At 28.0% G+C, this 27,704-nt stretch overlaps 1 protein-coding gene across 2 annotated transcripts in view; it reads left to right on the top strand.

The window, feature by feature from the left end:
* Window positions 1-560: 560 nt before the first annotated feature.
* Window positions 561-27,704, top strand: part of LOC106685678 (3'(2'),5'-bisphosphate nucleotidase 1) — a 28,537-nt gene continuing 1,393 nt past the window's right edge. Inside the window, exons 1-5 of one of the 2 annotated variants that reach the window (XM_014428491.2) lie at window positions 561-777; window positions 4,992-5,204; window positions 6,734-6,782; window positions 8,448-8,728; window positions 9,866-10,083. In XM_014428491.2, coding sequence (XP_014283977.1) covers window positions 658-777; window positions 4,992-5,204; window positions 6,734-6,782; window positions 8,448-8,728; window positions 9,866-10,083 — 881 coding nt within the window. In that variant the 5' untranslated portion in view covers window positions 561-657. Of the gene's footprint in view, window positions 778-4,991; window positions 5,205-6,733; window positions 6,783-8,447; window positions 8,729-9,865; window positions 10,621-27,704 lie in introns of those variants that run through there. The other variant, XM_014428490.2, reaches the window with a different exon arrangement.

Here is a 27,704-nt window from a genome sequence, read left to right as displayed (position 1 = left end):
ATTTAAAAAATATAGTACAAATCGTCTATCATGAGCTAAATGCTCACGGGACACCTCTTAGGGGACAAAAAAGTAGGACACTCATGCCGGGTAAAATAATTTAAAATAACCTCTTTTCTGCAAGTTTTCATTTACAAATATAAAAGTTTTGGTTCGGAATTTGTTTTTTTTCTAATAGATATATATGTTTTACTCTCTCTTTCCTTAAAATAACCCATCTCATTCTTTAAAATTCAATTATATGAACTAAAAAATATAATACGCAAAGATTATTTCTATAAAATAATAATAATTATCCCATTGACAGAAAATCTAAGAAAACGTCAATTTACCTTTGTAGAGTGGAATTGGATAATATCCGCTTCAGAGAATATTTAGTTTGAAATTATCATTTATATGAAATCATTATCATTACCCGAATGATATACAAGTAGTTCATTTGACAATTTTGGTACTAAACTCTAAAAACACGTCGTTATCTTTCCTTACAAGGAAGTGACTTGAATGTTGTTTTACGAAGGACACAGTGCTCATTCGCAGAATTATATTCTCTTTGGAACTAGTTCGTGGGAAACCTTGAAGTTCAAATCCTTTCATTTAGATAACGCACTCTTTTATTGCTTTCCTGGTTTTGTTAGTCTTCAGTTCGACATCAAAATGAGTGAAACTGTTCCCACCATCCTTCGTGCTTTGGCTTCATCTGTTGCCGCTGCTTCTAAAGCTGGAGAAATCATTAAGAATGTCTTGACTAAAGGAGACTTAGGTATAGTGGAAAAGGTAAATATATATTTCCTATTTAAAAAAAAATTATATTTGTTAATGAAATTTAGATAACTTTCATTTATGACCTTTATTGATTTAGCAAATTTAATAAAATATGGAACATTATATTTCATACCAAAGTGGTTCTATCATGCCTATTGTTAAGTATAGTGTGTTTATCTGTTATATGTTGAAATTTATATTTATTTGTCGACATAAATGCTGTGATAGATTGATTTTATTTCCAAAAAACATTCAAGGTATTTTAAGTGAATGTTTTATGTAACCTTGACTGTTAATAATTTACCCTTCTCTTTGATCAGTGTTTTACCCAATGTTTATGTAACTTTTGCTTAATTGTTTGTCTTTATTTTAGAAACAGTTTCTGTGAATTCCAAATCTATTCTTAAGGTAGGTGAAGGTCTCAACTTAACAAAAATAATAATGTTTTTGAACTGTATTGATTTTAGGCTTTTAACTTCTTATTTGATTTAAAAAATTAAAGTTGCAGTTTATATTGAGTTTCAAAGTAAAATTCTAATTATTAATTAAACTTCTCTCTATCTCTGTTCGACAGTTGTTAGTTTTGAGTCAGTGTGTCTGGGTTTATATTATAAAGTACCAACCAACATTTTATAACAATTAATTTTCCCTGACCCTTTTGTATTTTTATAGTTTAATAAATTATTGCTTAAAATGTCTAGTTAATAAGTAGATTTATTTCTTTGAAATTTATTGTTTATTGTTTAAAACTACATCAATCTTTCCTTACCATTTATCACATTATCCCTTTTTCTGTTCTGTTTTAGTTTTGAATTTACTGTTAAATGTTGCAAATAATTAGATTGATATCCTTTTAAAAAAAAAAGTTAGACCTATAATCAGTATTTACTTTATACATACATTATGAATATTTTTCTTCTAGAATATGAATAACTATCTTATAGTTAAATTCTTATAGTTGACTAATGAGTAGAAAAAGGAGTAATTAATTTCCTCATGTCAATAGTTTGTTCATTTCTTTATTTTTGTATAGAGGCATAAAACCCTTGGATCATTAATTAATGCGGTTAGCAATAGTAATTTATCTCGGTATGATAAATCCTTGGTTAATGGAAAAAAATGAAATTAGTGATTTATAGAAAGGTCCGAGTTCTAATGCATTACTCTATCATGGTGAGTAGGTCTATAGTGAAAATTATTAACCATTGTTGTTGGTTACTACATGATACCATAAAGTGGTTTGTATTTATAGGAAGTCAGCTGCTGACCATGGTTAGATGTTTCTTCATCTAAAGCTGTTCAGTTGAAGTAGTAATAATAATTATTTAGCTTGTTTGTGAGTACTAGCCCACCTATCATGTTTGAATAGTACATTGAAACTGTTACTTAAAGAAATATGTATTTAGAAAAATATTTGAACATAATTTAATAATTTTTATTGTGATTACTAACGGGTTGTTTTAGATTTGAGAATGGCTTAATAATTGGCCATCCTGCCGTAATATCATCTTAGTGAAAAAACTAAACAATGTAATACTTTGTGAATTAATAACTTTTGCAATAAAATTTCATTAAGACTTGAATTAGTTTCTCTTCATGTTACAATACCAAAATACACATTAAAGACTAAGCTATACCAAATTTGATTACTACCTGGATATATTATTAATGGTTATATTAATCCTTAATCTGCAACAGGTCCTCGTATACATATCATTTAGGTGTGCCGATTAGTATTTACAGACTTTTTTTTATTGTATGATTTGGCAAGAACTGTGACCTATGTATAGCAATATGTTTTTACTCATTATTTTTTGTCCTAATATCTTCGATATTATTACTTTCTCCTCAACTACCACTGATAGACTAGAGCCTCTCTTACACGGTCAATATTATTCATGGTGTCCCTCACATGTTATGTCATTTATAATGTTGCATTCTCTGAAGATATACCTTGTTTCTTTTTCCTGAATATGAATGATAATGAATTCGGTATTCTTGTTGTATTGGCTATTCCATTAAAATAGGATCGAACAAAAACAATCATTTGTTCTGCTATCAATTATCATATGATCTTATCATCTGATAAGAAGTAATGATAAAAGGTTGTAATCGTTATTTGACATGACCAGACCATCCACGACATACACTTCGGACCTCAGATTTTTAAAGACGTATTTTATATAGCTTAATATACCCCTCATACATACAATAATATTGAAAGAACTTCAATAAAACTCAAATCATTTTGATTTTAGTATATTTTATTTCAGTCAGTATTATTTTCAAAACATAATATCTTTAAGGCAGTCAGTATATTGGCATATTTCAATAGACGCAATAATATTGGCTGTGAAAGAGGGGCTTAAAAGAAAAAGAAAATCATAAGTATGTATATAAAAGCTAGTTATTTGTCGTTTAAAAACAGATAATAATAATGATAAATCATTCGCTCTTATATAACCTTCAAAAACCAGGCCTTGAAGGTCATAAGATGTCCTTTAGTTTGGTTCAGAGAAAGGAAAATATGATGAACATTACTTTCTGGAACTATTCTTTAAAAAAATAAATCTGGTATTATACCTATAAATTTTTCCAGTTAAAAGGTTTTTGGAGTGCAGTATATTATATAATATGTGGAGGTAGTATAAACCAGTAAAAAATTTGAGTAGTTATCAGTTTGTTACATTACAGGACTGACATTTTAAAAAAATGTCAACAGATTTGGGCTCTATTTTAAAACAGTAGGGGTATTAGTCAAAACAAAATTTAACTTATAAATAATGTGAATGAAAATTAAAAACGAGAGATAATAATTTTAATTTGCTAATTATTGGAAAATTCCAATCCAAGAGTCTATTTTTTGAATTAGATTTTCAAGCCAGGGTTGCCAAATTGTGTTTTTTCCTCATAAATTTAGGGTTTTTTTACTTAATGTTTTTTGTTTTTCTTCTGAGATGAAAAAAATTTATTGTGTTTATGTTTTTGATAAGAAAGTTTTAGGTTTTTTTATTAAGTGCTAATTGTGTTTACCATTTTATTCCTATTACAAACTCAAAATTTGAATGAGTTGGAAAAATTTGTTTTACAGATTGAGTTTGTTTTTTATTAATTTATTCTACACGTAGAAATTAAATGTTCTGTGTAAGGAGCTCATTAAAAGATGTTCCCATGTCCAAATATCCCTTTTCTTAATGTCACAGTGCCATACACTAGTGTTTAAACAGAATTAAAAATATTCAATATTAAATGTTCAATATTTAATGTAATTAATTTTTAACTAATAATTTTAAATTCTCTTTTTTTTATTAAATGTTTATCTCTGACATCATCTCTTATTTCTTAATCTTTAAAACTTGCTTGTATCATTAATTTAATATGATCATTCAAATGGTAGTATTAAATATAATGAATGAAAGTAGTATAAGAAAGATTAATAAACCTGAAGTGCATTTTTGATCATTTATTCTTGTTTTATTAAAGGGAGATAATTTTGGTTATGTTAATAGAAAATTTAGCTTCAAAATTAAGGGTTTAAAGTTAGTAGATTTAGGGGAAAATTTAGATTAGTTTTGTGAAAAATACTCAACTAATCTGATAACCTTGGTTTGAGTGTGTACACTGATGTGCCAAACTGCTATTTGTAAAAGTATATATATATATATATATATATATATATATACATACCTTCATCATGTATATCCTGTGTTCCTGGGACCATTACATGCAGCCAAAGATCTCTATAGTCCATTATAACGCCAACAAAAAATATATATTCCTAATGGGATATTATCAACTCTAGTTTATTTTTTAATTTTGTGAAAACCAATTTTATATATTTTTCTACTTGACAATGTTATAGTGAATTGGCCAAGTTTAACAATGAAAACTTTTATGTATAATCATACAATTTAAGTTGAAATTATTAAATCATTTTAGTGAATGCCATTAATACTGAATTCATGAATATTTTTTTTGGATTTGTTCCATCTCCATCTGGTTTCTATTTATTCATCTTGTTCTGTTGCTGATATATTTATTTTATTAGGAACAAAGTAACGATTTGTCTTACTTCTGTATAATCTCTTTTAATTTATTATTTTTCTACAGACAATTTAATAAATCAGAAAAGTATGTTTTATAAATTTTAGGAGCAATTTTAATGCTTAGTTAAATGTACAATAACCTCTTGTTTACTATTACATAATGTTGTTTTATTTTTTCAGGGTGTTAATGACCCTCAAACTGAAGCAGACAGGTCAGCCCAAAAATGTATTGTACAGACACTGCGTTCAAAGTTTCCTGGCATGACAATTATTGGGGAAGAAGATATTCCTTTAACTGCTTCTGTACCTAGTGAATGGATTGTTAAAGATGAACCAGGTTTCATTACGTCTCTTAGTTGTCCATCTAGTCTTTATGAAATTACAGATAAAGATGTTAGTATGAGTAATAATGATTTATATACTAATAATTTCTTAAGATAGAGTATCTTAATTTGATTCTAAATTGTCAGTTAGTTGTAATTAAAATGGGAGAGATACAAAGTTATCTTGTTAAAACTCTTTTTAAAAGTATTTAATTTTAAAATAAAGTGTTAAATAAGAGTGTTTCTGATGTGAAAATAGTTTTATGAAAGTAAGCTTTGAGAAATTGCACTGAGTATTATATTCTATTACCTTTACTACTAAATATTTCTATCTTTTAACAGCTTGTCTTTAATATTAGATCTATATTGGTTAAGTTAGTGCTTTCTTTGCACATTATGTGGTAGGGCAATCCCAGATCCTGGCAGACCACCTGAAACTTCCCTCTACAATAATTTTGCACTCAGGTCATTGGAATTCATTTTTTATTATATCATTTCCTCTATTAATACTGTAAAATATATATATTCTTACATTACTATTTTAAAAATTTAACTGCTTCTAAGTAATACATATATTTGTCCCAGGATTGCTTTCGCAACTTTCATGGAAGCCTGGGCACTTCCGGGACTAACAACATAGTGTTTTAGAAATTCTTATTTGAAACTATTTTTCTACCTTCAAGGAAGAGGAATGTGCTAGCCTTGCACATTGGGGCATGGGTCGCAGAGTATTTGATTTCGAACATTGTGGGTTTGATTCCCACTTTATTTCTCAACTGTCCCAAGAAATGAATCTGGCCACTCCAACCTTGTTTATTACATGACGGTAATTTCAATGAAGCCGTCAGGGGCTGGAAAGACGGACTACTGAACCCAATTGCCGGACTAGTTTCCCTCTCCAATTAACAAAACCAATACCTTAAAAGGAGTGAAATCTTAAAAGTATTGATATGAGTTGGAAGAGCAGAGCTCTTCAGCTTTCCAGCAGTTGTAGTTACATTGGATTTGGCTAAATCTTGAGGAGTTATGAATGTTTACATGAAGAATAGGCATTGGTAGAAAAAATAATTCTCCATGAAATCTAGTCCAAACTTTTCTCATTTTTATTTTTATGGATATTCAAATTTAGGGGGGTTTTAAAGGAAGTCAAAAACCAATCTTACTTGCTTTCTCATAAAAATATATTTTTTTTTTGCTTTTATAATTTTTTATACATTTATGCTCATTTAATACAATCGGCAATCTTTTTATCTTAATCTACACTAAGAAGAATATTGAATGGGATATAATAACCATGAAACCCATGCAGATAAAAGTTAGAAAAGAATAATATAAAAAATTGTTTAGATAATATAAAATAAGTTTTTTTTCTCGATTCCTGGGGCCCATTGAAATGAATGCTGGGACTCATCCAATATTTTCAGATTGTAGAATTACTATTAAAAAAAAAATTGGCTAAACTAAGTGGTCCCCCAATATGTGATTATTTTATTTTTTCTGATTCAGTTATTTTACGCTGACTTTTGTTCTTTAGTGATGGTTACAGTAATTATTTATTAGCTCCAGAACTCTTTAATGTTCTACTGCTAAATGTTTCAGATTGTGGCGTGGGTCGATCCATTGGATGGCACTAGGGAGTTCACTGAAGGTATACATTATTCGTAAATATAGTATGTGTTTATCAAAGTATTAGCAGATAGAATTTCATGTAGTATAAGGATCTGATTCTCTGTTGCTGCCTAATCAGTTATCAATATCCATTTTGGATAAAATATCAGTGTTGCTGGGTTTTTTTTCTGTGCTTGAAGTATTTCGTTTTTTTGGTCAGCAGAATGCTTTGAGCTTTGACTGATCTTGAGTGAGGTGCTTGAGGAGGTCAAAAGCCATGTATGAGCTATTTTGTTGTTTTAGAAGATATACTCCTTTTTTATTTATAAACTGTAAGTGCTATTTAACAGTTAAGTAAAAAAAAAAAAAAGATTTCCAACTCCTTGGAATTCTCCAATAATCTATTTGTTATTATTACTCTTAAGGAGTGAGAAATTCTTCCTCATTTCAACCTATATGGATCTTTTTTGATATATCCCTTACTTTTCTTCCAAATCCCATAGAAATTTAATACTTATAATGAAGCACATTATGTCTTTAGTGTTACTTTTAGTAATGTATTCAAGTTACCTTTTTTATTGACTATGGACTTGATGAAAAATATTTAACTAAAAATAATATATTCTGAATAGCGTTAAATACCCACCCTGCTTTTCATGCTTCTCTTGGTGATTTAAAGAATAAATTATTGGCACTCCATTTGGTTTACTATTTAGACAATATTATTTTTAATAAATGGTTTTCCTTCATGCCCACATTGTTAATAAATAAGTTTTCTTGGAAATATTTGTTTTTTAATATATTTAACTCCTAAATAGTACTCATCTTTTGTATTCACTATTAGAAGCTTTGTCGAACCTTTAATGAAACTTAAATGGGAATTTCCATTAAAATAATTCTGTTATAATTTAAATTTTCTTTTTAGTTCTAATTAAATTTTTACGATTCAAAATCAAGTTTTAAACAAATTAAAAAAAAAATTAAATAAAAATTCAAAGACTGAAATAAAAGAAATTCATGCTCTATTAAATTATTAATTTCAAAGGTATGTGATTAAATATATTAAACAGCAAATTATTAATTTTTTTTAAAGCTAATTAGAACAAATATTGATAAATATGGCAATTAAGTGGTGATTTTCCTTTGAACTAAAAAAATAATAATTACAATAAAATCAGGATAGGTAAGAAATTGTCAGGATATTGTAGCCAAAAATCATTTAAGGAACTTAGCTTTCTTTCCTGATAGCATCTTCTCACCTTGTTATAAAATTTATTGATCATACCCGTTTCCCTCAATTATTTTCACATACTTCATTTTTCTTAGTGATAGAAGATTATAAATTGATCCGTTTGAGCAAAAAGAGAAAGACAAATATTAAAATAAGAGAACTATTAACTATCTAAAATCCTCATCAGAATTTTCAAATAAAACCAAATATAAGATATTTTTTTATAACTACTAAACAAATCTGTCTCAAACAAAAATTTGCACTTTATATAAAACCAAATATGTTATATTTCATGTTTATCATATTGAATATTTACTCAAAAAAAAAAAAAAAAAAAAAAAAGGTTTGATGAAAAATAGGCATCAGGAAAATTATCTGTATGTTTAAAACTTTATAAATAAATATATATATATGTGTAAATAAAGTGTTGGGTATTTTTCAAAAATTTATTTATTCATATTTAAATACTTTTAGGCTTCTTGGACCATGTCACAGTGTTAATCGGGTTAGCTGTCAAAGGTAAACCTCTATGCGGCGTAATACATCAACCATATTATACTGAAGATGGTGTAGTTAAAGGACGTACACTTTGGGCTATAATTGGTGTTGGTTATGGTGGATTTCAGTTGAAACCAGCTCCAAAGGATAAATTGATTGTGACTGTTACTCGCAGTCATTCTGATAAATTGCTTGAAGATGCTCTTGTAAGGTTAAATCCTGATGGAATCGTCCGTGTTGGTGGTGCTGGACATAAGGTAAACTTTAAAAAAGAAATTAATTTAATTCTATTTGATTTATTTTCACAGAATTTACATTATGTATGGTGAATGTTAAAAGTATGAACAATTTTAATCCCAGATTTGAAATATGTTATTTATAAACGGCAATGTTTAAGATTTTTTTTTTAAACAAAAATTTTTTGTTTAAAATTTTACTTCTAATTGATCTTTAATTTCATTTAGAAGTTTTTTTACAGTGAAACTTCTCTTAATTGAACATTATTGGGGAATGTTAATTCATCTACTTACTAAAATTGTCTGTTTATAAGAAAACAATTTAAAAAAATGAACCTCATGAAGATCTGAAACAATATAATAAATAAAGAAATTAAATTGGAGTTGAACTTGAAAAATGCAGCAAAGGAGTTTTCAGTGATTTTATTTCTTTTAATTGTATATAATTTAACATTTATATGATATTAAATTCACTGGAGATCAGTCGATGCATATAAAGATGCAAAAGAATTTATTTCCTTATTATCCAAAATGGAAATCAAATAAAAGTTACTGGATTACTGTGTTAATATTTAAAGATTGGTTTACTCAGTATTTCTCGTGTATGGGTAAACAATATTGCAAAAATAATAATTTACAGTTTGAAGCATTACTATCTAAAACAATGCTCCAGAACACCCAAAATCTATGCAGTATTTATATCCGCAATCAATGTTGTGTTTCTTCCTTCCAATACTACCTACCTCATACAGCCCATGAACCAAACAGTGATAGCTACGTTTAAACAATATTATATGAGGTAATAATAACTGGCCATCAAGGAAACTGACAGGTAAGATGGACAAACAGTAACAGGTTTTTGGAAAAATTATAATATATGGAACGGAATAAATAATATTGGAGACTCGTGGGCTGAAATAACAGAGTTGATGCTCAGAAATAAGCGATTTTATAAATTTTGAAGAAACATGCATATTTTTTTACATCTCTCTACTTTCGAACATTCAACATTCGCACACACTTTCAGGAACCAATTATGTGCGAAAGTTGAGGGCCCACTATGTATATATATATATTTATTTATCTATCATACACTTACTAATTTTGTTGATTAATAGTTATGAGAATATAATGAATAATTGATTATTTGGTTTTCAGGCCTTAATGTTGATTGAAGGGATCGCTCATGCTTACATTGTTCCATCCAAGGGTTTGAAACGCTGGGATACATGTGCTGTTGAAGCAATATTGGAATCAGTTGGTGGAAAAATAACAGATATTCATGGAAACAGATATGTTTATTCTAAAGATACGAATGCGAGCAATGACACTGGCATAATTGCTGCTATTGATGAAATTTCACATGAAAAATGCCAGTCAGTATTTCAAGAATAAACCAGTGAGGCTGCAAGTTTTTTAAGATCTTAAAATCTATAATTTGTTTGCCAGTTATTTTAAATGGTCAAAATTACTAAATATTTTCTTTTTATTTTGTTAGTAAAACACTAAATGCACTTTTGTTTTGTTTTCTTATTCAGTGTATTGTTCATTAACCATGCTGATATTTGTTAATGTTCTGTTACATAAGTCAGTGTTTTCAATTATTATTATTATGCAAAATTTCCAGTTGTTTAAAGGAGGCTTATAAATCGGTTTATTTTACATCACCATTTTTTCTTAGTCTTTCGCATTGTGATTTAGTAAAATAAGGCCTAACATACATAGAGCTTTAATTAATGCCAATACTACCTACATTATTCACACGCATACTTCGATTGATTGAACTACATCACAACTTTATTTTATTGTCGATTTATTCATTATGCATTCCAACAACTTTACAGATACATTTCAGTCACCACTAAGTTATTACTTCAATTATATTTACCAGGTTTAGATTCGACTATCAATTATAATAAAATATTTAGTTTTTGATTTGATTCTTATATTTTCTTTTAGTTTCTAGTTAATTTATTAGTCGAAAGAAAAAGCTCTAAATTGAAAGGCAAAGCCTTATAATGGGTCAAAAACATTAAAACAGCTTTTCTAAAAATATCGTTTGCTAGCATGATCATCTTGTAGATGATGTAATACAAACTGTTGGCTTGAATACTTTTGCATGTAATATGCCTATTTTTTGTGTTTTTACTGTCACTTCTCTTAGTATCTTGCTGGAACTTCTGGTTATTTATTGGTGCTTGGATTCCTGATAATGAAAGATGGTTTTGATTTGTGATTTCTCAATTTAATGAAATGTACAATTCATTGTAATAATAAATCAATTTTCTTTATATAGTTATTTAAAGTTTGTATGTTGTTTAGGAACTATGTGTTTTATTGTTATGTTTACTTGGACTTTTTAAAAATTGGATTCCAAAGATATATTTCTTATTATTTTACAGTATAGTATTCTATTATGAACATTGTTATTTATATAGTTTTAATTTCACTTGCCTATGTATAAAATATTATGATAAAATAAAATTTATCATATTTATCTGTTTATCAATATTATTCTTTTTTAATCATGAGAGATAGTTGACTGTGAATGACTTATATGAGGAGAAGATGGTTGGGGGTTGCGGTCAAAATATAATACAAATAATTGGAGAAGTTTGTCGGGGGGTGCGGTCAGCAAAGAACAACATAAATAAACAAAACCATATTTATTTATTTTATGCCGACGTTTCGACCTGAATTTTAGGTCTTCATCAGGGGTTATGGCGTAGAAGGTAGGCCTACGGTCAACTATCTACACCTCATTAGTTGTTCTTTGCTGACCGCACTCCCCGACAAACTTCTCCAATCATTAATCTACGGTCAACTATCTACACCTCATTACAATACAAATAAATTGAAGTAACTTATTTAACTCGTTTATTCTTTTTTAAATTGACAACAAAATTATTTTAAAAACTGTAAACATAAATATAACATATTTTAATGTTATGTAGTTATCGAATAAAATCTTTTAACCCTTGGTATTTACTGAAAATCTTTATAAAAAGCTATATATAATTTTTTTAATTAATTTAATATATTTAAAAAATATTGATAAATTAAGTCTTTATATTTATATATTATATTTTGATAGTTATTATGATTGATGCATTGTTACATATCAAATAAACTATGTTGTTAAGTTTGAATTGTATTCAACTTTATGCCAATTTAATTGCAATTGCATTGTCAATCATATATTGTTACATTTATAGATAACTTAAACTGTATGAATTTAGATTATACAATATGCTTTTTAATGATTTAATATTTTATGTCAATTCTATGCATTCCCTTCTGAAACTGCTCAATTTTAATAATTACATATACATACATACATGTATATATACACACACACACACACACACAGTTACAGCCTTAATCAGCTGTTATTTCAATCTATAATATCAGCTGTTATATCTACTCGATCAGCTGACATCGAAATATATAAACACATATTAAGTTGTTGGATATCTAATAAACTATATTGTTAAGTTTAAAGTGTATTTCACTTTATGCAAATTTATGTATTTCACTTTATTACTGAGAATGTTCTAAATGTTTATGAATTTATGCTGGTTAGCAAAATTACCAAACTGTATTATTTTAATTGGCCATAATTATCACAGTTCTGTAAACAGTTTCTCGTTTATGAGTCTATTTATACTATTTAAATGTATAATTTTATTTTTCCTTAAATGATTTTTGATTTGAAATCTTTGAGTGATATTTTATTAGTTTATGTGATAAAACAGTGAGGCTGTTGGTATCTATTTTAAATAGCAATCCTATGAATACCATTTTTATCTTTTATTAAAAAAAAATTCTTTATTATGATTAATAATATGAATGTTATTGTTTTTTATTTCTATTTATTACTTAGCTGTTTTATTGAAGGAAGACATGTGTTACTCCCACATATTTTTGATATCTATAATTTATCATCTGTTTGCCTGTGAATTTTTATGATTTAATTGTTGATTAAAATTTTTTGTTTAAGTTTATTTTATTTGAGATCAGTTTATGTATATTTTTTATTTTTAATAGCATTTTTCATGAGTATTTACAACCAATCATACCAATGTCAATAAATCTCACTATGTCAATACTTTTTGTTATCAATATAGCCTCCGTTTCCTCTTTTTAATACAGGCCAGCACTAATACTGGCTCAGGTAAATTATATACAAGTCTAGGAGTACTATTTCCTGAATTAGCTGAATAGGGATGACAGTAAGGAAGTTGTATTAAGTTAAGAGGATTGCTCACTGTTCTTTTCAATTTAAAAAAAGAGTAGAATAAGGAGATCCCCTTTCTCAAATTGTTACTCTTAACCCTTAATGACCAATTGTTGCCATGTGGCAACTCTAAATGGGAGGTAATGTAGCAAATTCTGACAAATTTGTTGTGTATATTTAATTTTTACCATCTCCACCCTATTAGATTAAATATAGTTTATAACTTATGTTTAAGTTTTATTTTGATAATCTGTTTGCTAGGCTGGGGAGTTGCTGAAATTTTCAAGAGAAACGTGACATGTAGGAACTGACCATTAAGCAGACAGTATCTCCTTGTTCAGAAGGGTGTTCCATGCCAGATAATAGGTCCGTTTTAAAGAAATAGAGAGGTGCTCCCATTATTTCAAAAGAAGATAGAGTTCAGTGGATTTTTGGTGGTTAAGAACATTTGATTGACTGAATTGGAATAAGAAAAAAAGCAGTATTAACCAATTCTATCTTGGCTTACAGATGTATGCATACACAATGCATGATTGCTGCAAAAAATATTACCAATATTTCTCATCTAAATTTTTGTAGAAGTATTTTAATGGTATATTTGGTTTACTACTGATCTAAAAGGTCATTTATAAGGTTAAAGGACAACATTCATTTTGATGGAACAGATCACTTTATAATGAAAAGTTATGAGGACAAAATGAAAAAATTACAAAAAATACTTTTATAATGATATAGTAAATATACGTTTCGCCCCACTTTGCAGGGCTTCATCAGGGCTAAAAAGATACAAAATGATACTATGATAAGATACAATGATAGGAATAAAAATACAAAGATAAGACAAAAATTTCATTGTATCTTATCTTTGTATTTTTATTCCTATCATTGTATCTTATCATAGTATCATTTTGTATCTTTTTAGCCCTGATGAAGCCCTGCAAAGTGGGGCGAAAAATAAATATACAAAGGAATAAAAATACAAAGATAAGATACAATGAAAAGAATAAAAAAATTTCATTGCATCTTATCTTTGTATTTTTATTCCTATCATTGTATCTTATCATAGTATCATTTTGTATCTTTTTAGCCCTGCAAAGTGGGGCGAAACGTTGGAAAATAAATAGTTGTAAATTATTTTTGTTTCACTTTTGACCGCAACCCGGACCATCTTCTTATATATCAATTTTTACGGTCAACTATATATACATATATATAGTAAATATAAATTATCAATATCAGCTTGTATTTTTATTTCTATCATAGCTTTATTTATGACTTGCATAAAAGCCATAACCAAATGTCCTGATGTTACAACATTGCAAGACATTTTTAAATATGTTTGTTAACACTGCATGTTTTGTGTTTGGTATATGTTACCGGAATTTGTTATTTGTCATTGACCGAATGACCTGAATTTCTTGCTTCTTAACCCACAAAACTACTTATATATTAATTTATTAATATTTTAACACTTCTAAAATTGCAACTTTTAATTAAAAAAATTAATTCTTAAGTAACTATTATTATTATTCAATTATAGAATATTGTGAACATTATTTATTTGTATAAATAATTTTAACCCTCCTGACAGCAGGTTAAAAAAAAATTATGGACTCCTTAAAAATAAACTCCAGGTTATAAAAACTAATGGACCCTGCTAATATTTTGTTAATTTATGCTATTTATCTTGATTTAATTGATCTGAACTCATTATATATTCATAAATGATTAGAACTGGTACAATATTAATGAGAAACAAAATATTTTAAAAGTATTTATTATCACATTATTACAAAATCCAGAACATAAAATACATTAATCACAATGAAAGAAATTTAACCGAAATGAAATTTAAGAAGATAAAGTATGAATCCATAATGAGAGGCATACAAAAGCTGAGAAATTAACTCCAAAAACATTAGAAAATCTACTTAAATTTTCTTCACTCAAATCTTGCTGGGGTATACTGTTGGCAAATAATTTTTTTTTATCATCATGGTGACTTAAAAACGTTGCTGTGGATTCTAATGTAATTCATTTCATGATGGATTCCAATGAAATCTTATCACAAAAAATTGAAAGGAATGTGTTTACCTCCTCTTAAGATCCTGCAAAAATTTGGTTTTCTCAGAAATTAGAAAAAATGGCTATTCCAGTTGAACATACTACCTTTGTTGAATTAGACTTTGTAAAACTTTTGTTGTTGAACCAGTTTAGGCTAGGTAATTTTGTTGGTCTATGTTCCTTTGGCTAATTGTTGCACTCATTATAAGTAAAATAATAAATAAAATCTTGCAAAGGTAAATTATAAAGTGAGCTCCATTAGAGCCCCCTTTAACCTGGTGAGGGTCCAAGCACTATAGAATATGGGTCCTTAAAATTATTTTCTGAACAACTTTGCTTTACCAACAGAATTAAACAATATATTAGTTAAAATCATTATTTATTTAATATTTGAAAAGGGACAAACTCTTTATAAAAAAAAAAATGTACTTTTACTAGAGATACTTTAATTGATTTTTTTTATCAGAAAAATAATGAATCACTTCTTCAATGTATATTTTTTTAGGTAAATTAGTTTTTTCTCAATTCAGTTTTGTTAGTTTTAATTTATCGATCAAAGCACATAAGGACTTAAAAATCTTTAAAGTTCGTAATTTACAGGATAAACTGTACTAGCTAAACTACATTAATGATTTACAAACAACTTCTGCTGACTCCTTTTACCTGTGCTGTGATAGAATTCGTTAGTAGAAAGTTTGTACTTTATGCGATTATATAGGTAGTGCTCAATCTGAGTAAATAAGGATGAAAATAATGAACTATATATTAAAATTAAAATAATGCATTTTACGAAATGAAAGAGTTAATAACCATAAAAAATATAGGCGTAAGAACGGCTCGGCAACATCAAGATTGGACATCAAAAGGGGAGAGTTCTGAAGATAAAAAAAAAATTATTTAAGCTATTGAAAAATACCCTCTCCCCCCAAAAATGAAATAAACTCGATGTTATTCTAAATTAGCATATTTGTTAAGGATAAATAAAACCGTGGAGGTAAATAGTGTTAATGGATTATTGGTAGTCTTACCGATCGTAATCATAATTCATACTATTACGGACGATCTCTCTCGTTTCTTCGCATTTTTATCTACCATATCTCTTCCCCTGTTGCATACAGCTTTCTGTCACCTATTACACTATTGTATTGCATCTATAGGCGGATCCACATGTTGGCCGCTCGCCACGAATCGGAGGCTTGTACAAATGCTCGGTAAACAAAGAGCGGGCCATCCACATGTCAGTGTTATTTAGAGCGGCAAGGATGGCGGACGTATAAGTGGTTTCAGCCATTGCACTGGGATTATATTATTTTTATTCCAAAAAAAAAAAGAAAATGGAAGGAAATTATATATAAAACTTATTATAAAAATTAACTACAACCTCCTAACAGCTCTCAGTTGCAACTAGACAAAGAACAATGATGGAGATGCTACACGAGTGCCCTCACGAACCCCTTTGATCTGTGTCCAAAAACCGACTCTCGACGGATCGGCAACGAGCTTAGGCCAACTCGTACAAGCCACCCATCCACATGCTCGTGCATGTCCGAGTTTGCCTTGGCTTGGCCACCATGTAGAGGTCCCTTAACCACTCCATGCTATTGTTATCAACTCCGTTGTTTATTATCTTTTCCTATTTACTTTTATATTAGTTCAAATTCTAAAATCATATATACCCGACCATGTAGACCTCAAGGGCCTTATCCTAGAGATGAAACGAATTGGTCTTTTTCAACAGATTATTAAATTTATAGAACACCAACGGGTCAAAAAATCAAGCGTTTCAATTATATCTTTTGATTACTATATTTTATTTTGGTGAGTTAGAAGTACACGAAATGAATTTTTCAAGAAGAGGCACATAACTAATGTAAAATATCACGAATCTGATAGGAACAAATTGGGCAGAGGCGTCCTTTGGATGTTCGTATTCAACCTTCCTTATATTCTTTATTTAAGAAAGAAAATATAAACTTCATCACGAAACAAAAAAGTTTCATTTTTCGAAAAATATCAAATATGCTTACTATATGTGTTAGGGGTCATCACTTATCATGTTACAAGTTCTTAATATCTAGAATTTAATTTCTAAAAAGGAACTTTTGTTTTGAACGTGTGTTTAGTGCCACTCATATCTATGCTAAAATATTAAAATACTGTCTGAATGCAAAATATAGGACTGATAATGATTAAGATATATTGCCCAATAATACAATGCTAGTGTTTAAAATTATTTTAAGTGGTGATATGAAATGAAGCACAATTCGTTCTTCAAAGTTCATCTTACTTAGTAAATAAATGTATAAATATCCACATATACTCAGAAATGTCATAGATGCATATAAAATATAAAAGAAACATTAAAAGTTATTCATATTAGCACATTCATTGACCAAATGTTGCAATTGTGCTCCTAAACACTGCGGGCCTTACCTCCTCCGAGCTTCTGCTCTCCTGATACTGAAGGTGATGAAAACTTTAACGCTTTCGGGAAGCGTTAACTGGCCTTTTTATTTTAAAATACATTTTCAGGGAATTGAAATCTTTAAATATTATAAATGAAAAACAATTAGCGTACATTTATTTTTTATTATTTAGTGTAAACAATTACAATGTTTGTTTTAAATAATTTTTTTTATAATAATATTTAATTGAGGAATTTTAGATTGCAACTTATGAATAGTTTTGCTGTTTTTTTTTTTTGTTTTTTTTTTAGTTTTTCATCAACTGTACCTCCTACTAGTCAGTCACATTTTGGGCTGGACTTACTTTATTTATTTTAAAGTGCTCACTTTTTTTTTTATTTTAGCCAAACTCCCACCACAACTTGTTATTATCTATTTTGGTCCTACTGATTTATTGTTAAATATAGTTTACTTAATGATGTTGACCTATTTTGTTTTATGTCTATTTTGAAGTTTATCACATCTTTAATATTTTTAGTAATCAATATAGATGTTAAGTGCTGGTTCTACTATCCAACGCTATATATGAAATTTCTACTTTATTTAAATAAAAATTGTGCTTTTTTTGTATAGTGTTTAGCCAGTGCTGTGGCTGTAATATTTTTGGAGATTATTAACGTTAATTTTCTTTTGTTTAATCCCATTATTTAGGTTTTCTAAAGTCTCAGAATTAATTTTATATATGAAATATTTTTTGTTAACGGTATCTATTTAATCATTCATATTTTAAATATCCTAATTCAGTAAATTATCATAATATAATCCAAATTCCACATTATTATGATCATTTTTACTGTCTGTGATTTTAGGAATGTATTTTAATTTGTAATATATATTTATTTAATTTTCATTGTTTAGTTTTTTCTTCTTTTCCATTATTAATTATTTTAAAATAATGTGTGAATAAACCTTTTTAGATCATGAATAGTTGATTACCCTGTATGAATAGAAATTATTAATCAATTTATTGATATTTACCTAGAACTAGTTTTTATTTGTATAAGTCTTTATTTGTATTGTTAATATTGCTCCTTTGTTTTATGTTTTGGACATTTATAAATAGATAAATTTAATAATTTATATAAAACAATAAATAGGATTAGCTTCAGATCCTGAACCTAAGTAGAAAACTTAAAGGGAATTTTCCATCACTGGTTGGACATTTATAAATAGATAAATTTAATAATTTATATAAAATAATAAATAGGAAAACTAAAGGGAAATCACTGGTTGGAGGCCTTGATTCCTCTATAGACCAAAAGAAAATCACAATGCTTGTCCTCTTTGAGGTTACAAAAGCCATAGATTCCTACGACCAGACACTCTTCGTTTTAAAACTACACAATTTTTCCCTATCCAACAGTGCTTTGAGCTGGTTCCACTCATTCCCATCTCTCCGCTCTCAATCTGATATTATTCCTAATAAACCCCCTCATCATCACTACTTTTCTCTCGGAGTCTTCATCAAGGTTCCTCTCACTCACCAATACTATTTTCTATCTATATAAATGACTTACCAAAAAATATCCACTACTTGCAGTATCATTAACACAATAACAATCTGCAAATATATACATCCTTTCATCTTTCCAACATGCTCGATGCATCCGATTAGCTCCAGGAAGACATTGAGAGTATTAATGCTGGACTATGGAAGATAAGTTGAGCCTGAATTCAGTAAAAACCATGCCCATTTTCATCTGTTCAAAGCCCTTCTTTTCTATTCATTAATGTACCTCAATAGCACACCTATTCAATTTCAAAACACCATAAAAAAAACCAAGGAGTCACCTTTGATGAATACCTGACGTGGAATAGCCAAATTTTCTGTTTAACCCGAAAAACCATCTCAATCCTTCAATACCTTCTTAGATTACTCATTACTCTAATGTACCCATCATCTTCTACTATTCTCCCTCATTCTCTCTCAATTCAATTTCAGCTGCTTATTTTATGGATGACTGTCTGGTGAATATGGGATGAAACTGAAAAGATTAATGAACTTCATAAGATTCATCTTCAGTATTTTCAGATATTCAAATAATTTCTCACTGTTATTCCGAGTAAAGCTGGCTTAGTCCTAATATTTGCAGGCAATAACTTCTTGGTCCATTCATATTCTTATCTTAAGTTCAAAAAAACTTTCCATTATTATTGACTTCCTTAGTTTATATTTATCCATCTATCTGTTAAATATAAGATCTCAACAAACAAATGTAAATATCCCTTATCATAGAACTGCAACTCTGAAAAATCCTTTGTCATTTGAGCTACATCAATTAAACACCAATTATGTATCCATCTCCTTAATAAATTTTTAAATAATAAATATATATGCTAACTTGCATAAATATGTATCTTATTTTTTATCTCATGTTCTAGTTTTATTTATATAATTAGTTTTATTTAATTTTTTTAAAGGACTGCAAGTGTTCCAGAGTAAAGATTGTTTTTTTCATTCATTCCATTTCAGTTCATTCATAGAATAGCAAATCTAACAAAATATGAAATACCTAAAGCTACAAAATTTTACTTGGATTTGGTTATAGTTTTGATTATAAATCAATAGATAATGTTCAATAGATGATGTTATTATACAAATGACTGATTTAGAAAAAAAATCTATGAAAATTGAGATACAACTGAATAGCACATTGATTTAACAAGGAACTATAAATTTAATAATATTTCTAAAATTATGCATTTTTTCTAATTTTAGAAATATTATGAAATGAAAATGTTAAATATCTAAATTTATGATGGTAAATTTAAAAATTCTGTCGAGACAAATAAAAATATAATTGTTATAAAATGCAATATGAAAAAAATCAACATAAATGAAAAAGATGGAAAAATTACATTGAAAATAAAAACTTTGATAAGATGGAAAAATTATTAGATAATAAAAACACCTACCACATTATGATGAACAATCCTTGTAAAGAACTAAGTACTTTGTAGATAAAATTAACAAACTTGGATGAAGTAATAAATTAAAAACTATAAAGTAGGTACCCTTAATTGGGGAAAAATCTTTTGTTTGAGATAGATCATGAACAAATCACCTCCTTGCATAACCATTCTTCAAGAGACAGTTCTTCCCTACAATGTACTGAACCCCTAACCCTTCATGTGTTCTAAAAGTACAGAATATTATGGTATTAAATAGAAGCTAATACCTAGTAAGCAGGTAGGGGTGCAAGGATCAGTACATGAAACATAACACATTAGTTAAAATCAAAGATTTTAGAAAAAGAAAATTTCAAACAAATAGTTTTTTAAAGAAATAACTATTACACAAATAGTTTAAAAATATGAATATAAAAAATATACAATGACGGAAAAACACAAGATTGCTAAACAATCTAAAAAAAACAAACCATAATAGTAAAAGAGAAAATGCCTGAAGATGAATGGATGTTCCTAAATGTTAAAGAATCCAGTATTTAAGAATACCAAAGATGATTTTTATGAAGTAGTTCATTAATCTGTTCTGTTCCATATTCTGTTTATCGGATAGCAGATAGTCCTCCATAAAATAAGCAGATGTAATCAAATTACAGGATAAAGAGGGAGAATATTACAAGATGATGGGTACATTAGAGAAATTAAGCATTGAGGTATTGAAGGATTGAGATGGTTTTTCTTGTTAATTAGAAAATTTAGCTATTCCATGTCAGGTATTGATTGCAGGTGACTTCATGGATTTTTTTGTGGTAATTTGAAATTGAAAAGGTGTGGTATTGAGGTACATTAATGAATAGTAAGGAAGGGTTTTGAACTAATGAAAATGGGTATGGTTTTTGCTGAATACAGGCTCAACTTATCTTCCAAAGTCCAGCAGTGAAGGAAAAAGTTATTGATGTGTAGATGGACAGGAAGGCTTAGTTCAATCATTTTTAATAGGATTTGGCCTTGACCAACATCATTCTTTCAGGATTTAATTACATAAGTAATTAAGTTAGCAGGAGTTATGTGATGGAAATAGAAATAATCTGAGTTAAATGAAGTTTGAGGAGTAGAAAGGGGAAGTGGGTGGCCGTGAGACTCATTCAGAAGAGGATCATTGAAAATGTATTAATGTTGTCAGATGAGAATAAATAGTGTAGGATTCTACAACCAGTGATATCCCTTTAGTTTTCCTATTTATTATTTTATATAAATTATTAAATTTATCTATTTATAAATGTCCAAAATATAAAACAAAGGAGCAATATTAACAATACAAATAAAGAATCACATACTTAAAATCTATATTGATTTTTCTAAATATATTTAAGATGTGGAAAACTTAAATCAAATATAAAAGGAATAGCTCAACATTATGTTTATCATTAAGAAACTGAATAATTAACAATATACATGAGGATATGGACCAAAACAGATAGTAAGAAGTAGGGGTGGAATTAGGCTAAAATATACAAAATGAGCACTTTTAACTAAATAAAGTGAGCATAGTCCAAAATGTAAGTTGCTGACAAGTAGGTGGAAAGTACAAAATAAAATAAGTATACCTAAAATTTAAGGCAGTATATATAAACAATTCATTTTGTTAAATATATAGTCAAAACTATTTCAATTAATGGACTACTAATAATATATTATTTTATATATAAGGGAGAGAAAAACATCAAATAATAAAGGTAAATGCATAAAAAAGTTACTAATAATTGGCTTTTGTCAATTTAGGTAATAACATATCAATATTTCTTGTTGAGTATAAATATGAATAATTTAAATTTAACAATCAGTAATAGTAACAGTTTTAAAAAACAAAAATTATTTAAAACATTGCTATTTTATTCATTAAACAACGAAATCAATTTTAATGCGGTTAAAATAAATTATAGTTATAGGAAAGAAAGGAAAAGAAAAAGGCCATTTAACGCTTTATGAAAGCGTCAAAATTTTCATCTCCTTCAGTATCCGGAGAGCAGGAGCTCGGAGGAGGTAAGGCTGAAGTGATGTGGCGGCTTACTTGCAACGTTTGGTCAATGAATGTGCTAATATGAATAATTTTTAGTGTTTCTTTTATATTTTATATTCATCCATTATATTTATGGGTATATACACGTATTATTAGGTAATATATATTAATCATACACGCATTATTGGGTAATATATTTTAATCATTATGAGTATGTTTATATTTTACCATTGATAGATTGGCATTAAGCACACGTTCGGAACCAAAGTTGCTATTTAGAAATTAAATTCTAAATATAAAAAACTCGTTAAGTAATAAATGATACTACTAATACAGCACCTTTTTTTGGTGATAGAGCAAAGGTTCCTAATCTTTTTCGGTTTGCGGCTCCCTAAATAATCAGATTTTTGTTCTAAATTTTCGACTTTCTTGAAAAATTTTCCATTTTAAAAACGATTATCCATTTAACAGCGAAAAATTAAAAACAGATACTTACTATTCCCGTACTATTTAGTGACTAAAGCATAGGTGGGGAAGATGTGTTTGCGCACTAGTCATTTCAAAACATTTGGATTGGAAAGAAAACAATGAAAGACACAAAATTTTCTAAATTCTTGGAATTTTGACAGCATACACAACAGAAATAATGCGAACATCCAGAGGACGCCTCTAGCTAATTCATGAACCATTTTATAGTGACATTTCACACTAATTATGTGCTTCTTTGTTTCTTTCAAGTTTGAGTAAATTATTACTGAGTCAATAGAAAGTATTTCCTTAGTGGGGGAGAAATGTTAAAAAATTTGAATAAATGGAACAGCGGTCCAATTTTTTGTAAATATTTCCTTTTCCATATAAAATTAAAACTAATTTTAAAATATAATTACATGAATATAATAAACAAGGAAACTAGGAAAAAGCCATAAAGTAATAATAATAATAAAATGATAGGTTGTGTAATGTTGAAGATGGGAAAAGGAGCTGAAACGTTAAGAAAAAAAAATAAAAACAAAAGATCACATTTAAAAATACATTATACGAATATTTTGTTATAAAAAATAATATAAGTACCTCAGCACTTAGATTTTCCTGAAAATTAACAAGCGAATAATGATTATGATATAGTATAATATAAACGATGATGTAGTACGAATATAATACAAACAATATATGGTATAGTAGGCATAGAATTAACATCCGTCATTTAAATCACATTTGTGAAAACGGAATTGGCTAAAAATACTAATTATTTCCTTTTTTTTTGCGTTATTCCGAAAGTTTAGGTATATTTTTACTTTCACTTATCTATGTATGGAATATATAGTAATAGCACAAGAGCCCAAGACGAGAAAAAAGGCAGATATTTCACTCCAATTTTTTATTGCTTTTACGAACTCTGTGTTTAATTACTATTCAAAATTAGAATTTAGTGAATTTATTTTGAGAAATCTATATCTCAGGAACTATAAGATGTACAGATGTCTATTAGCTCTCAAAATAAAGCTACTTTAATGTACTATGAAGCAGTTTATTACATTTATCTTCGTATGAGTAGTAGTTTTTATGATATTTGCTAAAAAAAAAAAGTTTTTTTGTAGTTAGGAAAAAATTTCTTGTGCGAAAGTTATATTCATATGCGAATATCATAAAAACTGCTACCCCTACAAAGATACGTGTCATAAACTACTTTATAGTAAGTTAGATTACCTTTGTTTACGTCGTATGGTTCCTGAGATATATTTTTACAAAATTCAAAAATTTTATCCGAACAACTAGAAATTAACATTTCGTAAATTTACTTTGTCAGATATCATGAAAAATACTATTGTTCCTGAGATGTAGATATCTCAAAATAAATTGATTTTACAGTTCATTTTTCATGAAATGTTGCTTCTTAAAAAACTATATCTCGGGAACTCTCTATTTACTCTACTTTAAATGACGTTCTCTTAGGTTAAAAATTTTTATCTCAAAAACCATTTGACCTACAGATGTCAATTAGCACTCAAATTAAAGCTAGTTTAATGAGCTATAAAGTAGTTTATGATGTTTATCTTCGTAGGAGTAATAGTGTACATGAAATTTTCTAAAATTAATTGATTTATGGTTGTTCGGATAAATTTTCATTTGCCAAATTTATATTCATATGAGAATATCATAAAACCTACTACCACTACGAAGATAACTGTCATAAACTACTTTATAGTAAGTCAAATTTCCTTTATTTTGAGTGTTGGCAGACATATATGCGTCTTATGGATCTAGAGATATATTTTTTCAAAAATCCAACATTTTATATGAACAACTATAAATTAACATTTTGTGAGTTTATTTTGTCAAATATCATAAGAACTGCTACTCCTACAAAGATTAACATAATAAACTATTTTGTACTAAATTTAACTAGCTTTAATTTGAGCGCTGGCAAACATCTGTACGTCCGATGGTTTCTGAAATGAAGTTTCTCATAAATCAAACTTATTGTCCGAACAACTATAAATCAATTTATTTGAGCAAATATCATGAAAACTACTATTTCTACGAGGGTAATGATCATAATCTTATTCATAGTCCATTAAACTAACTTTATTTTGAGAGCTAATAGACATATGTACATCTTATAGTTCCTGAGATATAGATTTCTCAAAATAAGTTAGCTAACTACTAATCTTTCAGAAGATTTTAAGAAATTTTGCTTTTTAAAAAGCTATATCTCGAGAAATATTGTTCGTAAATAGCTCTATTAGGGCTAATATTTCAGAAAATTTACTCTTCTTTAAATAATGTTCTCTTAGTTTTTCTTGTGTTGGTGGTAGTTTTTAAGATATAGAGCTCCGAATGAAAAATTAATGTTTTTTTAAGGTTTTGAAACAGCTGCCATTATTTATTACCCCTACCTATACTTGGCAGACTCATCAATTTTGACCAGTAATTATACATATTTTTCACTAAAGTAATCAAAAATTATGGTGAAATAACTGCCTTTTTTTTCTTCCTGCCTCTTGTACTATTTGTTCAAATGTTGTATTCTTGTCAGGAACAAAATTTGTATTCATCATCCCCAGCTCAAGAAATCATAAATATAAATTTTATAGCAATAGAAAAATTAATTTTTTTGTTTATAATTTTCGCCGTCCCCGGTATATAGAGTTTTTTTTCGGAATCACAAAAATAACGTTAACTTCAGTACGAGTCCTCGTATATACACACCACTTCGGGACGTGATAAGCAATGGACCGCACCAGATTGTCAAATAATGAACATTTTCTCATAAAGTAATTTTCTGAATTTATTTCAATTTTTACACAACCGTATATCCAAATTATTATATTTTTATTACTGAAAAATAATGATGTTAAAGAGAAAAATAAATATTAGATTTACTCTTTAAACACGACTAATTAAAATATTTTCCTACTACTGATCTTTTAGAAATTGATCAAACGGATTTTGAGAAAATATTTCTTATGTTGACATGTAGTAGTAATGAAGGAACTCCGCCTCCCCTTAAAGAAATAAACTTTAAAGCAGTAATGCATTATTTTTTATTTTTATTAAGTACCTCTTATAAATGTTTAAAATTTGTATTTTTAAATGTTTTTTTAAATTTTAATATCTGTATATATAAATAAAAGAGAATGGTCAAATCTCTGTCTATAATAAACATTTTTATTAGTGGACCGATTTTCGTGCAGTTTTTCTCAAAATTTTCCCCTTCACCGAAAGGTTTTAAGATGATGAAATTCTTGAGTAGAAAAAAATTTATGAACAAAATTGAGCGTTTTTGGTTTGTAGCTCAGAAAGTATTACCTTTTTTTCACGGTCATTGTACGCCAATTGATTCCTCCCTTTTTGACGAATAAGAAAAAAGCATTACTGATTCTGTCAAGTCATATTTTGTTTTAAAAAAATTATAAAAACACAATGCGGCTCGGGGTAAAGTAGGTCAGCAAATTTTTTTTTTTTAGAAAAGAACATTTCATATTCGTCTCAAATTACTAAATACAATTTTTCATAAAAATCATTAAATTATAATTTTTTTCATTTTGATTTATTAGGATTTCTTTTTTTTCCTTCCGGTGACTATTGCTCATAGAATCATTCATAACTCCTCTTTATTTTATCTAATCCATACATTAATAGAACCATTGGGAAGCTTCAACGTTTCTTTCTTGAGATGCTAAAAACGGATATCATCGCATATATTGGTTCGATTGATGCTACCAAATCATAATAATAAAGTATACATATATGTTTAATTTAACTAAATCAAAATCAAACTATCAATTATATTCATTAAATCTATATACATCATCAAATATAGATGATTCATATATCATAATATTATAATATTCATATATTATAAGATAATTCATCAAAATATAGTGAAGCATTGCCGGGTCAGCTAGTACTAAATAAAATAGTGATTTTTAACTACTAAGATTATTTTTTGTGATAACCCAAAATTGTTTATATTATAAACAAAATAAATATTATAATTTGGCTGGATCCATATCTTACTATGCCACGGACCCCTGATATTCATCTCAACTCCCAGTTGTTATGAGGGTAAAATGCTAACTTGATCCGCTGGGCCCATTAGTCTGAGAGCCAGTGCAAAAAAATCGACATTATCTGATGAAAACTTTGATAGCACTTTTTTTGAATCTTTATTGCATTGTCAATAAAGAAATGAGAGTCTGCCAGTCAGAGCTCCATTTCTTTAAAACTACCTACAACACTAAGAAATCTATTGGAACATCGTTTAAAGAAAAGTAAATTTACTAAATTATGAGCCCTAATAAAGTTATTTATGTTATTACGTTAACAGTTCCCGAGATGTGCTTTCTTAAAAGCAACATTTCATAACGAAAAATCAGTATTTAGTGAATTTATTGAGAAAAATTTATATCTCAGTAATTATTAGACGTACAGATGTCTAGTAGCACTCAAATTAAAGCTAGTTTAATTTACTAAAACGTAGTTAAAGACGTTTCTCTGTGTAGGAGTAATAGTTTTAATGATATTTGCCAAAGTAAGTTCACAAAATTTTGATTTCAGTTGTTCGATAAAACTTTTGGTTTATAAAAAATTTCTGTCATAACGGTCTTTCTTGACAGTTACCTTTCTAGCGAATCCTTTGTCTGTCCGTAGCCCACTCTGGCGAGCCTTTCTAAAAATCAAAAAATCAATCAGTTTTAGGCCTTCCTTCTACACCATAACGTGAATCTCCTTTCTCGTTCTCATATTTCTTACATTATTCTTTTCCCATTCTCCATATTATACCTTTTTCCTATTGTATAT

Source organism: Halyomorpha halys, unplaced genomic scaffold (genome assembly GCF_000696795.3).
Source record: "Halyomorpha halys isolate HHAL.00 unplaced genomic scaffold, Hhal_1.1 Scaffold724.1, whole genome shotgun sequence".
Classification (NCBI taxonomy): domain Eukaryota; kingdom Metazoa; phylum Arthropoda; class Insecta; order Hemiptera; family Pentatomidae; genus Halyomorpha; species Halyomorpha halys.
Note: the sequence above shows the minus strand (reverse complement) of the source record. Positions and strands in the feature narration are given on the sequence as shown.